A 19,780-nucleotide genomic window follows, 5' to 3' on the forward strand; every position below is an offset into this window, starting at 1 on the left:
CTCAGACACACACATACACTCTCAGACACACACATACACTCTCAGACACACATATACATTCTCAGACACACACATACACTCTTAGACACACACATACACTCTCAGACACACACATACATTCTCAGACACACAAATACACTCTCAGACACACATACATTCTCAGACACACATATACATTCTCCGACATACACATACACTCTCAGACACAAACACACTCTCAGACACACACATACATTCTCAGACACGCACATATACACTCTCAGACACGCATATACATTCTCAGACAGACACATATATTCTCAGACACACATACACTCTCAGCCAAACACATACACTCTCAGACATACATACACTCTCAGACACACATACATTCTCAGACACACACATACACTCTCAGACACACACATACACTCTCAGACATACATACACTCTCAGACACACATACATTCTCAGACACACACATACATTCTCAGACACACACACACACTCTCAGACACACATATACATTCTCCGACACACAGATACAGTCTCAGATACACACATACATTCTGAGACACACACATATACTCTCAGACACACACATATACTCTCAGACACACATATACATTCTCCGACACACACATACACTCTCAGATACACACAAACACTCTCAGACACACACATACACTCTCAGACACACACATACACTCTCAGACACACACTTACACTCTCAGACACACACAAACACTCTCAGACACACACATACATTCTCCAACACACACATACACTCTCAGACACACACATACACTCTCAGGCACACATATACATTCTCAGACACACACATACATTCACAGACACACACATACATTCTCAGACACACACATACATTCACAGACACACATACATTCTCAGACACACACATACACTCTCACACACACACACACTCTCAGACACACACATACACTCTCAGACACTCACATACACTCTCAGACACACACATACATTCTCAGACACACACATACACTCTCAGACACACATACACTCTCAGACACACACATACACTCTCAGACACACACGCACTCTCAGACACACACATACACTCTCAGACACACACATACATTCTCAGACACACACATACACTCTCACACACACAAACTCTCAGATACACACATACATTCGCAGACACACACATACATTCTCCGACACACACATACACTCTCAGACACACACACACACACACACACACACTCAGACACATACATACATTCTCAGACACACACATACACTCTCAGACACACATATACATTCTCAGACACACACATACATTCTCAGACACACATATGCACTCTCAGACACACATATACATTCTCAGACACACACATACACTCTCAGGCACACACATACACCCTCAGACACACACACACTCTCAGACACACACATACATTCTCAGACACACATATACATTCTCAGACAGACACATACACTCTCAGACACACATATACATTCTCAGACACACACATACATTCTCAGACACACACATGCACTCTCAGACACACACATACACTCTCAGACACACACATACACTCTCAGACACACACATACATTCTCAGACACACACATACACTCTTAGACACACACATACACTCTCAGACACACACATACATTCTCAGACACACACATACACTCTCAGACACACACATACATTCTCAGACACACACATACATTCTCCAACATACACATACACTCTCAGACACAAACACACTCTCAGACACACACATACATTCTCAGACACGCACATATACACTCTCAGACACGCATATACATTCTCAGACAGACACATATATTCTCAGACACACATACACTCTCAGCCACACACATACACTCTCAGACATACATACACTCTCAGACACACATACATTCTCAGACACACACATACACTCTCAGACACACACATACACTCTCAGACATACATACACTCTCAGACACACATACATACTCAGACACACACATACACTCTCAGGCACACATATATATTCTCAGACACACACATACACTCTCAGACACACATATACATTCTCCGACACACACATACACTCTCAAATACACACATACATTCTCAGACACACACATACATTCTCAGACACACACACATACTCTCAGACACACACATACACTCTCAGACATACACATACATTCTCAGACACACACATACACTCTCAGACAGACATATACATTCTCCGACACACACATACACTCTCAGATACACACATACATTCTCAGACACACACATATACTCTCAGACACACACATATTCTCTCAGACACACATATACATTCTCCGACACACACATACACTCTCAGATACACAGAAACACTCTCAGACACACACATACACTCTCAGACACACACATACACTCTCAGACACACACTTACACTCAAAGACACACACAAACACTCTCAGACACACACATACATTCTCCGACACACACATACACTCTCAGACACACACATGCACTCTCAGACACACCCATACATTCTCAGACACACACATACACTCTCAGACACACAGATACACTCTGAGACACACACATACAATCTCAGACACACATATACATTCTCAGACACACTCATACACTCTCAGACACACACATACACTCTCAGACACACACATACATTCTCAGACACACACATACACTCTCAGACACACACACACTCTCAGACACACACATACACTCTCAGACACACATACACTCTCAGACACACACACACTCTCAGACACACACATACATTCTCAGACACACACATACACTCTGAGACACACATACATTCTCCGACACACACATACACTCTCAGACACACACATACATTCTCAGACACACATATACACTCTCAGACACACACATACACTCTGAGGCACACATATACATTCTCAGACACACACATACATTCACAGACACACACATACATTCTCAGACACACACATACATTCACAGACACACATATATTCTCAGACACACACATACACTCTCACACACACACACACACTCAGACACACACATACACTCTCAGACACTCACATACACTCTCAGACACACATACATTCTCAGACACCCACATACGCTCTCAGACACACACATACATTCTCAGACACACACATACACTCTCAGACACACATACACTCTCAGACACACACATACACTCTCAGACACACACGCACTCTCAGACACACACATACACTCTTAGACACACACATACATTCTCAGACACACACATACACTCTCACACACACACACTCTCAGATACACACACACATTCTCAGACACACACATACATTCTCCGACACACACATACACTCTCAGACACACACACACACACACTCTCAGACACACATATACATTCTCAGACACACACATACACTCTCAGGCACACACCTACACCCTCAGACACACACACACTCTCAGACACACACATACATTCTCAGACACACATATACATTCTCAGACAGACACATACACTCTCAGACACACATATACATTCTCAGACACACACATACATTCTCAGACACACACATGCACTCTCAGACACACACATACACTCTCAGACACACACATACACTCTCAGACACACACATACATTCTCAGACACACACATACACTCTTAGACACACACATACACTCTCAGACACACACATACATTCTCAGACACACACATACACTCTCAGACACACACATACATTCTCAGACACACACATACATTCTCCGACATACACATACACTCTCAGACACAAACACACTCTCAGACACACACATACATTCTCAGACACGCACATATACACTCTCAGACACGCATATACATTCTCAGACAGACACATATATTCTCAGACACACATACACTCTCAGCCACACACATACACTCTCAGACATACATACACTCTCAGACACACATACATTCTCAGACACATGCATACACTCTCAGACACACACATACACTCTCAGACATACATACACTCTCAGACACACATACATTCTCAGACACACACATACATTCTCAGACACACACACACACTCTCAGACACACATATACATTCTCCGACACACAGATACAGTCTCAGATACACACATACATTCTCAGACACACACATATACTCTCAGACACACACATATAATCTCAGACACACATATACATTCTCCGACACACACATACAGTCTCAGATACACACAAACACTCTCAGACACACACATACACTCTCAGACACACACATACACTCTCAGACACACACTTACACTCTCAGACACACACAAACACTCTCAGACACACACATACATTCTCCAACACACACATACACTCTCAGACACACACATACATCTCAGACACACACTTACACTCTCAGACACACACAAACACTGTCAGACACACACATACATCTCAGACACACACTTACACTCTCAGACACACACAAACACTCTCAGACACACGCATACATTCTCAGACACACACATACACTCTCAGACACACACATACACTCTCAGACACACATATACATTCTCAGACACACACATACACTCTCAGACACACACATACACTCTCAGACACACACATATACTCTCAGACACACACACACTCTCAGACACACACATATACACTCAGACACACACACACTCTCAGACACACACATACACTCTCAGACACACACATACACCCTCAGACACACACATACACTCTGAGACACACACATACACTCTCAGACACACACACACACTCTCAGACAAACACATACATTCTCAGACACACACATACACTCTCAGACACACATACATTCTCAGACACACACATACATTCTCAGACAGACACATACACTCTCAGACACACACATAAACTCTCAGACACACACATACACTCTCAGACACACACATACACTGTCAGACACACACATACACTCTCAGACACACACATACATTCTCAGACACACACATACACTCTCACACATACACACTCTCAGACACACACATACATTCTCCGACACACACATACACTCTCAGACACACACATACATTCTCCGACACACACATACACTCTCAGACACACACATACATTCTCAGAAACACACATACATTCTCAGAGACACACATACATTCTCAGACACACACATACATTCTCAGAGACACACATACACTCTCAGACACACACACACACACTCTCAGACACACACATACATTCTCAGACACACACATACACTTTCAGACACACATACATTCTCAGACACACACATACACTCTCAGACACACACATACACTCTCAGACACACACATACACTCTGAGGCACACATATACATTCTCAGACACACACATACATTCACAGACACACACATACATTCTCAGACACACACATACATTCACAGACACACATATATTCTCAGACACACACATACACTCTCACACACACACACACACTCAGACACACACATACACTCTCAGACACTCACATACACTCTCAGACACACATACATTCTCAGACACCCACATACGCTCTCAGACACACACATACATTCTCAGACACACACATACACTCTCAGACACACATACACTCTCAGACACACACATACACTCTCAGACACACACGCACTCTCAGACACACACATACACTCTTAGACACACACATACATTCTCAGACACACACATACACTCTCACACACACACACTCTCAGATACACACACACATTCTCAGACACACACATACATTCTCCGACACACACATACACTCTCAGACACACACACACACACACTCTCAGACACACATATACATTCTCAGACACACACATACACTCTCAGGCACACACCTACACCCTCAGACACACACACACTCTCAGACACACACATACATTCTCAGACACACATATACATTCTCAGACAGACACATACACTCTCAGACACACATATACATTCTCAGACACACACATACATTCTCAGACACACACATGCACTCTCAGACACACACATACATTCTCAGACACACACATACACTCTCAGACACACACATACATTCTCAGACACACACATACATTCTCCGACATACACATACACTCTCAGACACAAACACACTCTCAGACACACACATACATTCTCAGACACGCACATATACACTCTCAGACACGCATATACATTCTCAGACAGACACATATATTCTCAGACACACATACACTCTCAGCCACACACATACACTCTCAGACATACATACACTCTCAGACACACATACATTCTCAGACACATGCATACACTCTCAGACACACACATACACTCTCAGACACACACATACACTCTCAGACACACATACATTCTCAGACACACACATACATTCTCAGACAGACACATACACTCTCAGACACACACATAAACTCTCAGACACACACATACACTCTCAGACACACACATACACTGTCAGACACACACATACACTCTCAGACACACACATACATTCTCAGACACACACATACACTCTCACACATACACACTCTCAGACACACACATACATTCTCCGACACACACATACACTCTCAGACACACACATACATTCTCCGACACACACATACACTCTCAGACACACACATACATTCTCAGAAACACACATACATTCTCAGAGACACACATACATTCTCAGACACACACATACATTCTCAGAGACACACATACACTCTCAGACACACACACACACACTCTCAGACACACACATACATTCTCAGACACACACATACACTTTCAGACACACATACATTCTCAGACACACACATACACTCTCAGACACACACATACACTCTCAGACACACACATACACTCTGAGGCACACATATACATTCTCAGACACACACATACATTCACAGACACACACATACATTCTCAGACACACACATACATTCACAGACACACATATATTCTCAGACACACACATACACTCTCACACACACACACACACTCAGACACACACATACACTCTCAGACACTCACATACACTCTCAGACACACATACATTCTCAGACACCCACATACGCTCTCAGACACACACATACATTCTCAGACACTCACATACACTCTCAGACACACATACACTCTCAGACACACACATACACTCTCAGACACACACGCACTCTCAGACACACACATACACTCTTAGACACACACATACATTCTCAGACACACACATACACTCTCACACACACACACTCTCAGATACACACACACATTCTCAGACACACACATACATTCTCCGACACACACATACACTCTCAGACACACACACACACACACTCTCAGACACACATATACATTCTCAGACACACACATACACTCTCAGGCACACACCTACACCCTCAGACACACACACACTCTCAGACACACACATACATTCTCAGACACACATATACATTCTCAGACAGACACATACACTCTCAGACACACATATACATTCTCAGACACACACATACATTCTCAGACACACACATGCACTCTCAGACACACACATACACTCTCAGACACACACATACACTCTCAGACACACACATACATTCTCAGACACACACATACACTCTTAGACACACACATACACTCTCAGACACACACATACATTCTCAGACACACACATACACTCTCAGACACACACATACATTCTCAGACACACACATACATTCTCCGACATACACATACACTCTCAGACACAAACACACTCTCAGACACACACATACATTCTCAGACACGCACATATACACTCTCAGACACGCATATACATTCTCAGACAGACACATATATTCTCAGACACACATACACTCTCAGCCACACACATACACTCTCAGACATACATACACTCTCAGACACACATACATTCTCAGACACATGCATACACTCTCAGACACACACATACACTCTCAGACATACATACACTCTCAGACACACATACATTCTCAGACACACACATACATTCTCAGACACACACACACACTCTCAGACACACATATACATTCTCCGACACACAGATACAGTCTCAGATACACACATACATTCTCAGACACACACATATACTCTCAGACACACACATATAATCTCAGACACACATATACATTCTCCGACACACACATACAGTCTCAGATACACACAAACACTCTCAGACACACACATACACTCTCAGACACACACATACACTCTCAGACACACACTTACACTCTCAGACACACACAAACACTCTCAGACACACACATACATTCTCCAACACACACATACACTCTCAGACACACACATACATCTCAGACACACACTTACACTCTCAGACACACACAAACACTGTCAGACACACACATACATCTCAGACACACACTTACACTCTCAGACACACACATACACTCTCAGACACACACTTACACTCTCAGACACACACAAACACTCTCAGACACACACATACATTCTCCAACACACACATACACTCTCAGACACACACTTACACTCTCAGACACACACAAACACACACATACACTCTCAGACACACACATACATCTCAGACACACACTTACACTCTCAGACACACACAAACACTGTCAGACACACACATACATCTCAGACACACACTTACACTCTCAGACACACACATACACTCTCAGACACACACACACTCTCAGACACACACATACACTCTCAGACACACATACACTCTCAGACACACACACACTCTCAGACACACACATACATTCTCAGACACACACATACACTCTGAGACACACATACATTCTCCGACACACACATACACTCTCAGACACACACATACATTCTCAGACACACATATACACTCTCAGACACACACATACACTCTGAGGCACACATATACATTCTCAGACACACACATACATTCACAGACACACACATACATTCTCAGACACACACATACATTCACAGACACACATATATTCTCAGACACACACATACACTCTCACACACACACACACACTCAGACACACACATACACTCTCAGACACTCACATACACTCTCAGACACACATACATTCTCAGACACCCACATACGCTCTCAGACACACACATACATTCTCAGACACACACATACACTCTCAGACACACATACACTCTCAGACACACACATACACTCTCAGACACACACGCACTCTCAGACACACACATACACTCTTAGACACACACATACATTCTCAGACACACACATACACTCTCACACACACACACTCTCAGATACACACACACATTCTCAGACACACACATACATTCTCCGACACACACATACACTCTCAGACACACACTTACACTCTCAGACACACACAAACACTCTCAGACACACACATACACTCTCAGACACACACATACATCTCAGACACACACTTACACTCTCAGACACACACAAACACTGTCAGACACACACATACATCTCAGACACACACTTACACTCTCAGACACACACATACACTCTCAGACACACACACACTCTCAGACACACACATACACTCTCAGACACACATACACTCTCAGACACACACACACTCTCAGACACACACATACATTCTCAGACACACACATACACTCTGAGACACACATACATTCTCCGACACACACATACACTCTCAGACACACACATACATTCTCAGACACACATATACACTCTCAGACACACACATACACTCTGAGGCACACATATACATTCTCAGACACACACATACATTCACAGACACACACATACATTCTCAGACACACACATACATTCACAGACACACATATATTCTCAGACACACACATACACTCTCACACACACACACACACTCAGACACACACATACACTCTCAGACACTCACATACACTCTCAGACACACATACATTCTCAGACACCCACATACGCTCTCAGACACACACATACATTCTCAGACACACACATACACTCTCAGACACACATACACTCTCAGACACACACATACACTCTCAGACACACACGCACTCTCAGACACACACATACACTCTTAGACACACACATACATTCTCAGACACACACATACACTCTCACACACACACACTCTCAGATACACACACACATTCTCAGACACACACATACATTCTCCGACACACACATACACTCTCAGACACACACACACACACACTCTCAGACACACATATACATTCTCAGACACACACATACACTCTCAGGCACACACCTACACCCTCAGACACACACACACTCTCAGACACACACATACATTCTCAGACACACATATACATTCTCAGACAGACACATACACTCTCAGACACACATATACATTCTCAGACACACACATACATTCTCAGACACACACATGCACTCTCAGACACACACATACACTCTCAGACACACACATACACTCTCAGACACACACATACATTCTCAGACACACACATACACTCTTAGACACACACATACACTCTCAGACACACACATACATTCTCAGACACACACATACACTCTCAGACACACACATACATTCTCAGACACACACATACATTCTCCGACATACACATACACTCTCAGACACAAACACACTCTCAGACACACACATACATTCTCAGACACGCACATATACACTCTCAGACACGCATATACATTCTCAGACAGACACATATATTCTCAGACACACATACACTCTCAGCCACACACATACACTCTCAGACATACATACACTCTCAGACACACATACATTCTCAGACACATGCATACACTCTCAGACACACACATACACTCTCAGACATACATACACTCTCAGACACACATACATTCTCAGACACACACATACATTCTCAGACACACACACACACTCTCAGACACACATATACATTCTCCGACACACAGATACAGTCTCAGATACACACATACATTCTCAGACACACACATATACTCTCAGACACACACATATAATCTCAGACACACATATACATTCTCCGACACACACATACAGTCTCAGATACACACAAACACTCTCAGACACACACATACACTCTCAGACACACACATACACTCTCAGACACACACTTACACTCTCAGACACACACAAACACTCTCAGACACACACATACATTCTCCAACACACACATACACTCTCAGACACACACATACATCTCAGACACACACTTACACTCTCAGACACACACAAACACTGTCAGACACACACATACATCTCAGACACACACTTACACTCTCAGACACACACAAACACTCTCAGACACACGCATACATTCTCAGACACACACATACACTCTCAGACACACACATACACTCTCAGACACACATATACATTCTCAGACACACACATACACTCTCAGACACACACATACACTCTCAGACACACACATATACTCTCAGACACACACACACTCTCAGACACACACATATACACTCAGACACACACACACTCTCAGACACACACATACACTCTCAGACACACACATACACCCTCAGACACACACATACACTCTGAGACACACACATACACTCTCAGACACACACACACACTCTCAGACAAACACATACATTCTCAGACACACACATACACTCTCAGACACACATACATTCTCAGACACACACATACATTCTCAGACAGACACATACACTCTCAGACACACACATAAACTCTCAGACACACACATACACTCTCAGACACACACATACACTGTCAGACACACACATACACTCTCAGACACACACATACATTCTCAGACACACACATACACTCTCACACATACACACTCTCAGACACACACATACATTCTCCGACACACACATACACTCTCAGACACACACATACATTCTCCGACACACACATACACTCTCAGACACACACATACATTCTCAGAAACACACATACATTCTCAGAGACACACATACATTCTCAGACACACACATACATTCTCAGAGACACACATACACTCTCAGACACACACACACACACTCTCAGACACACACATACATTCTCAGACACACACATACACTTTCAGACACACATACATTCTCAGACACACACATACACTCTCAGACACACACATACATTCTCAGAGACACACATACATTCTAAGAGACACATATACATTCTCAGACACACACATACACTCTCAGACGCACATACACTCTCAGACACACACATACATTCTCAGACACACACAGGAGTGGGAACCATGACGGATTTTCCCCTCCTGAGCTCAGTTATGCTGCAGCCAATCACACTGCCACCTCAGCTGTGATCGGCTAAGTCAGAGATCGAGCGTGAGTCTGTCCATTCCCCCATCCGGCCCAGTACCACACTGGATGAGGCATTGTCCAATGAGACATTACCAGAGCTCCATTTAAGGAGCGGAGCTAACTGTCAGCACTGGGACCAATATCACTGGGGCAGTACTGGGCTGCTGTCATCTTTCCTGCTGGTTTCCAAATACTTGCTTCCAAATGTACCCTGTGTGCAACAGTACCCCTTGGATCAGAAAATCCGGGGTGCTCGCTCCTTCCTGTTTCGAGAGCAGCCATTTTCTTGTTGTAACACAAGTTTTTTTTTATTCGTTCACGGGATGTGGGCGTCGCTGGCAAGGCCAGCATTTATTGCCCATTCCTAATTGCCCTTGCGAAGGTGGTGGTGAAACACCTTCCTGAACCGCTGCAGTCCGTGTGGTGAAGGTACTCCCACAGTGCTGTTAGGGAGGGAGCTCCAGGATTTTGACCCAGTGACGATGAAGGAACGGCGATATATTTCCAAGTCAGGATGGTGTGTGACTTGGAGGGGAACTTGCAGGTGGTGGTGTTCCCATGCGCCTGCTGCCCTTGTCCTTCTAGGCGGTGGAGGTCGCGGGTTTGGGAGGTGCTGTCGAAGAAGGCTTGGTGAGTTGCTGCAGTGCATCTTGAAGATGGTACACACTGTAGCCACAGTGCGTCAGTGGTGGAGGGAGTGAATGTTTAAGGTGGTGGATGGGGTGCCAATCAAGCAGGCTGCTTTGTCCTGGATGGTGTCGAGCTTCTTGATGTTATTGGAGATGCACTCATCCAGGCAAGTGGAGAGTATTCCATCATACTCCTGACTTGAGTCTGCACACTATCAAACCAAGACACTTACGTGATAAGGAATGAGTGAGATTAAGCTTCCAAGCGGGAACTTGTCAAAATCCAGCTTCCCCGAGGCCTGCTCGATCCTCCCGTGCTCTTGTGTCATTCCCACCAACCTGCGGTGAGAGCAACAGATTAAAAATAAAACAGTAGACAGGGTCCCTGGAACTGATGGGAACTAACAGTGGATTAGACAACAGGCTTTCAGCATTGAGGGACAGACAGAATGAAACCCGGAAATCCCTGGGGATTCGCTCCACAGCAGAATCCATGCTAGCCACAAGCACCCAATCCCGGGCACAGTTCCTTTAGGTAGGGCGACACCATCAAAGTGCAGGAGTGTCACCCACCCCAGCCCAACCTGACTTGTCTCTGGTCTCCCGCCAAGGCCAAAGGGGGAAAAAAACATTTTTCCTCTGCCTTTGGCTCCCACTCCCATTCCCAGGTGGACGTAAAAGATCCCATGGCAGTAGTTCGAAGAAGAGCAGGAGAGTTCTCCTGGTGTCCTGGCCAGTATTTATCCTTCAACTGACATCACTAAAACAGATTATCTGGCCATTATCACATTGATGTTTGCAAATTGGCTGCCACATTTCCTACATTACAACAGTGACTACACTTCAAAAGTACTTTATTGGCTGTAAAGCACTTTGGAGCATCCCGAGGTCATGAAAGGCGCAGTATAAATTTCTTCCTTTCTTTGTGTAGAGGGAGGTTACTTTGGATATAACCCGTGCTCTACCTGCCCTGGGAGTGTTTGATGGGACAGCTTCACTCTGTGCTGTACTTACCCTGGAGTGTTATCACAGATGGCGAGACTAATTGTAGCACCAAATCTGCTCCTTCCCCTGCCTGAGACTAACAAACCCAGCAAGACCAGGGACTGAACTTGGGAACTCCTGGTCAGTACCACACTAGGCAGTGTATTTACCCACTGATCCAATGGGGGTGCAATTATCCTATCTGGAGAAATAATGTCAAGGTATATGGGGAGAGCTAGAATTAGCCTCAGCACCCCTGGGTTATGCATGGGAAGTGCACTGGCAGAAATCATGCAAGGGCTAGAGGGCACTTGGTTGTGATGCCCTCTGCGGTAGAATAGCACAACCACCGAGGGCAGCTTTCATCAACCTCCTTGTGCGTATCCACTTAGGTGCTTACTTGAGGGCATTTGGTACCCAAGGAACTGTACCCCAGCCTGAATTAACATTTAATGGAGTCAGACAGACAGCCTGCCTCATCTTCTCTTACTTCAGCTCAGGATAACCATCAATGAGTGCGTAGCCGGTTGGCAGCATTCCCAGACTGTGCAGGCTCAATCCAGTCCAGCCACAGTCGACCAACAGTTGGTTCCGATGAGGGTAGTGACCTATGACCCTTGTCAGCACTCGCACGGCGATGTCATCCATTTGGCAGGAGCCAATCATCATCTGCTGGACATCTGGGAGAAAATTGTTCAAAAATTAATTTTCAGAGGTCTGGACAGAGGAATGTCTGACTCATGCCAATACACAGCAGGGAGGATCTTTGAGGGTAATTTGGGTTTTTGGAGACTCATTATAGATCATTAACTTTTATGTCAAATCAGGATAAGATGTTGGGCCACAACAAGACAGTTCCACCACCCCACACACCCCATCCCCCACTCACTTTCTCCCCGTCTAAAGTGTGAACTTGGCTCAGTTGGTATTCAGAAGATCGTGGGTTCAAACCTCATTCCAGGACTTGAGCACCTAATCTATGCTGACACTCCAGTGCTTAGGGAGTGCTGCACTGTCAGAGGTGACATCTGTAGTATATGTACCTTTAAGAGAGAACTACTTTTACAGCTCCTGTATACTGTAGTACTGGCAGTGACCACACCTGTATATAAGCCTTGAGCATGCCTCTGTACCCCCAGTCTTGAGACTACCCTACTCCAGTAAACACCTGTTGATTGTTAAGTTACAGCATCCGTGTAGTTATTTGAAAACATCATACTCTCAGAATCACGGATCTAACAGTGGCGACGAGTGTCGATTTGAATCTACCTGCAACTCTGCATTTCCCTTCAAGGATTCGCTCTGGGAGGGCGGTAGAAGAAAGTTGAGGCCAGAAGCACGGGCGTCGACCACGAGCAACCGCCCAGTCGTCCGGCAGAGAGTGAACATTGCAGGGGAGGCTGTTGAGAGCCGGGCTTGGTTCCCCAGCCACGACGATCCAGCAATAGACTGACAACAGGTACAGCACAGACCCTTCCTGGACAGCGGCGGCTGGAGCCGACCGACGGCAGAGAAAAAACCGAGCAGCGTCGACGGGGTAAGAGAGAGAGTGAAGCGCACAGGGCGCAGCCGGGAGTTGAAAACCGAGCGGCGTCGAGGAAAAACAAAACGGTGATAAAGAGGGTAAAGCAGCAGCCGGGTTCAGAAGGGCGAGCGCGAGAAGAAAGGCAAGCGCAGGAGATGCCATTTTGTGCCAGCGGAGAAGAAGGGAGAGCGCGGGAGACGCCATTGTTGACAGTTAAATCACACCCAGGGATGCCAAAGAGTGGCAGTATCTCTACGTTCAACAATGAAGTCGAAGATTGGGCGACATATGTGGAATGTATTGAGGTGTACTGCAGGGCGAATGAAGTGCCAGATGCTAGGAAAGCACTGGTTTTGTTAAATTCCATGGGTGCAAAAACTTATGGCTTACTGCGAAACCTAATAACCCCAGAGAAGCCCGTGAATAAGAATTTCAAAAGCATAGTAGAAATCCTACAGGACCACTTAAACCCCACACCGCTGCTGATAGCAGAAAGATTTAAGTTCCACAAAAGGAACCAGCATAAAGACGAAAGTAATGCTGAGTACTTAACGGAACTGCGCAAGCTATCGAAACACTGCCAGTTTGGAGTGGGACTAGCAGATACGTTAAAGGACAAGTTTGTGTGTGGGCTTCGAAGTGAAGGAACCCAGAAACGGCTTCTATCAGAAAAGGATCTTACGCTGGACAAGGCTTTCAGCATGGCAGTATCACACGAAGCAGCCGCAAGGGGCGTAGCAGATATACAACAGAGACCACAAGAATATGGCACCAATGAAATGTCATATGGAACAGGGAAGTGTTATCGCTGCGGCAGAACAACACACGACCAGAAGGATTGTTGGTTCAAGGACCAAGTGTGCAGACAGTGTGGAAAAGCAGGACACATAGCAAGAGTCTGCAGGTCAGGGAAGAAAACCAACAGCAAGAAATCTCCACAGGAGAAGTACAAAAAGGTACATAAGGTGATGGACAGTAGTTCAGATGAACAGAAAAGTGACACAGACTCCGGAAGCAAGGAGCTGGGTTGTCTGAAACTACATAAGGTAACTAAAATGGAGGATCACCAGACTATCTGGGTCACACTCAAGATAGACGGAGTCCAAGTGAAAATGGAATTGGACACAGGATCAGCCCTAACAGTCATAAACCAAAGGGACTACAAGCGGCTATTTTCACACATACCCTTGAAAGCTACAGAGATTGTCTTGAAGACGTACATGGGGCAAAAAGTCTACCCCAAAGGAAAAATAAGGGTGGAAGTGATATACAAAGGCCAGGAAATACCTAAAATGGACCTATATGTATTGCCAGATGGAGGACCACCACTACTAGGATGTGAATGGATCCGGAAGATACAATTAGATTGGCATTCCATACAGGCACTGAAGGTTGAGGCCAAAAAGGATGATGACGTCACACCTGGACGACTGTCAAAAATGCTAACTGACGCAAAAGAAGTGTTCCAGGAGGGACTTGGAACACTAAAAGGAATAACAGCAACGATTAAAATAGAGGAAAATGCAAGCCCAAAGTTTCTTAAGGCCAGACCAGTGCCTTATGCGATCAGACCAGCCGTCGAAGCAGAGCTGGAAGGGTACTGAACATACGTTCAGGAGTACTGTCCAAAGTAGACTGGAGCGAGTGGGCTACACCCATCGTTCCTGTAATGAAGAGGTCGTTGAGTAATACGCCTGGGGAACCAAAGAAGGTCCGCATCTGTGGGGATTTTAAGGTGACAGTGAACCCAGTCCTTCACACGGTACAATATCCGCTTCCACGAATTGAGGATATTTTCGCCTCGCTATCTGGAGGTAAACGCTTCACCAAAATTGATCTAGCCCAGGCGTACTTGCAAATGGAGGTAGAAGAAGCCTCGAAACAATACCTCACGATCAACACTCATAAAGGTCTCTACCAATACAACCGGCTGGTGTTCGGGGTAGCATCGGCTCCGGCTATTTGGCAAAGGGCGATGGATCAAGTCCTGCAAGTGATTCCACGGACCCAGTGTTATTTGGACGACATCCTGGTTAGGGGCGAAAATGACAGTGATCACCTCGCCAACCTGGAGAAGGTGCTCACTAGATTAAAGGAATATGGGCTACGAGCTAATCGCCACAAGTGTGAGTTTTTCCAGAAGCAGATCTCGTATTGTGGCCACGTTATCGATGAAGAGGGGTTACATAAGTCCCCTGAAAAGATTGAGGCAGTAGTCAAGGCTCCAGCACCGGAAAATGTGTCACAACTTAGGTCGTTCCTCGGGCTGGTAAACTACTACCATAAGTTCTTGCCAAATTTGTCTACGGTATTACACCCACTGAACACCCTACTGCAAACAGGGGTACCATGGAAGTGGAATGACGAACGTAAATGAGCTTTCCAGAAGTGCAAAGAATTGATCACATCAAAAGAGGTGTTGGCCCATTTCAACCCAGCACTACCAATTCGTTTGGCATGTGATGCATCACCCTACGGTATTGGAGCGGTGCTGTCGCACAAATTCCCAGACGTGTTGGAGAGGCCAGTAGCCTTTGCGTCTCGGTCACTAACCTCAGCCGAGCGCAACTACGCCCAGATTGACAGGGAGGCCCTCAGCCTAGTATGGGGAGTAAAAAAATTCAACCACTATCTGCATGGGCAGAAGTTCACCTTGCTGACCGACCACCAACCACTTGTCTCCATCTTTAATCCAAAGAAGGGCGTTCCGGTGATGACTGCACAACGGTTACAAAGATGATCCCTTTTGCTAGGGGCGAACCAATATGAAATGGAATACAAAGGCACGAAACAGCATGGAAACGCTGATGGGCTATCACGCTTGCCACTGCCTACTGTGGAGGAAGCACCAGCAGTGGACCCTATCGAGATATTTTATTCGTCAATAATTGAACGATTGCCAGTAACTAACACGGATGTAGAGAAGGAGACCCGCAATGATCCGACACTGTCTCGGGTATATGATTTGACGGTGAGGGGATGGCCAACACATGGCGACTCACTGTTGCCAGCATTCTCATCCAGAAGAGAACAGCTGTCAGTATGCCAGGGGACAGTGATGTGTGGATCCAGAGTGGTGATTCCACCCAAGTTAAGGGAGAGAGTGCTAAATGAGCTTCATGAAGGTCATCTGGGAAGGGTGAAAATGAAAAGCCTTGCTAGGGCTTATGTGTGGTGGCCGGGGATCAATCAACAAATCGAGGACCTAACCAAGAGCTGCTCAGGATGCCAGAAGGTCCAAAATGCACCACCACATGCCCCTCTACACCCATGGGAGTGGCCCTCCTCTCCATGGCAACGGGTGCATATTGATTTTGCTGGTCCATTCATGGACTCAATGTTCTTAATAGCAGTGGATGCTCACTGGAAATGGCCTGAGGTGATAAAAATGTCCTCAACCACTACAGAGAAAACGATTGCAGTCCTACGGACCATATTTGCCAGGAACGGCTTGCCAGAGCAGATTTGCTCTGATAATGGACCACAGTTTGTGTCCGAAGAGTTTCGGAAATTTATGAGAAGGAATGGGGTAAGGCATTACACATCCGCCCCGTATCATCCAGCCACAAATGGATTGGCTGAGAGGTTCGTACAAACCTTTAAAAAGGCGATAAAGGCCATGTGCGACGATGAAATTCCACTACAGCATAAGGTGGACAATTTCCTATTAGCCTACAGAAATGCGACACATGCAGTTACCAACCAGACCCCGGCCATGATGTTCTTTAACCGAAGGTTGAGATCTCGTCTGGACTTGCTCAGACCAAATGTGCGAAGAAATGTTGAGGACAAACAATTCCAGCACATCAATGAGAAGCCGACAAGGAGCTTCAATGTAGGGCAACCAGTCTTGGCCCGTGACTATCGAACAGAGAAGTGGCAACCCGGAACGATATGTACAAGGCAGGGGCCATTAATGTACACAGTGGATGTCAGGGAGAACATTGTGAGACGCCACGTCGATCAGATCTTAGCGTCACAGGAACGAGTCAACCCCATGTCTCGAGTACCTGGGGATGAACCCGACATGCCGGTAGCATCTACCTCAGAACCAGTAGCAGTGGAAACTGATGAACTAACCGACGAAAAGGGGCCAGAATCGCCTCCGCACCAAGAACAAGAACCTCAGGAAAGGCGCTATCCAGAAAGGATCAGGAAGCCGCCCCAAAGACTGAATCTATAAGTGGACTATTTTTGTTTAATGTGCATGTTAAAGTGTTAATTGTTATTTGAATATTATGGGTACTGCTAATCTAAAAGGGGAGGAATTGTAGTGTATGTACCTTTAAGAGAGAACTACTTTTACAGCTCCTGTATACTGTAGTACCGGCAGTGACCACACCTGTATATAAGCCTTGAGCATGCCTCTGTACCCCCAGTCTTGAGACTACCCTACTCCAGTAAACAC

General features: G+C 45.3%; 1 protein-coding gene across 1 annotated transcript in view; it reads right to left on the minus strand.

The window, feature by feature from the left end:
- LOC147114705 (D-serine dehydratase) overlaps nucleotides 1-19,780 on the minus strand; it is a 144,483-nt gene that overhangs the window by 19,786 nt on the left and 104,917 nt on the right. The window contains 2 exon segments of the mRNA XM_085992108.1: nucleotides 13,097-13,202; nucleotides 14,338-14,527. Coding sequence (XP_085848234.1) covers nucleotides 13,097-13,202; nucleotides 14,338-14,527 — 296 coding nt within the window.

The sequence above is a fragment of the Somniosus microcephalus genome, chromosome 7, assembly GCF_052327205.1.
Source record: "Somniosus microcephalus isolate GS21.2 chromosome 7, FLI_Smic_1.0, whole genome shotgun sequence".
NCBI lineage: Eukaryota > Metazoa > Chordata > Chondrichthyes > Squaliformes > Somniosidae > Somniosus > Somniosus microcephalus.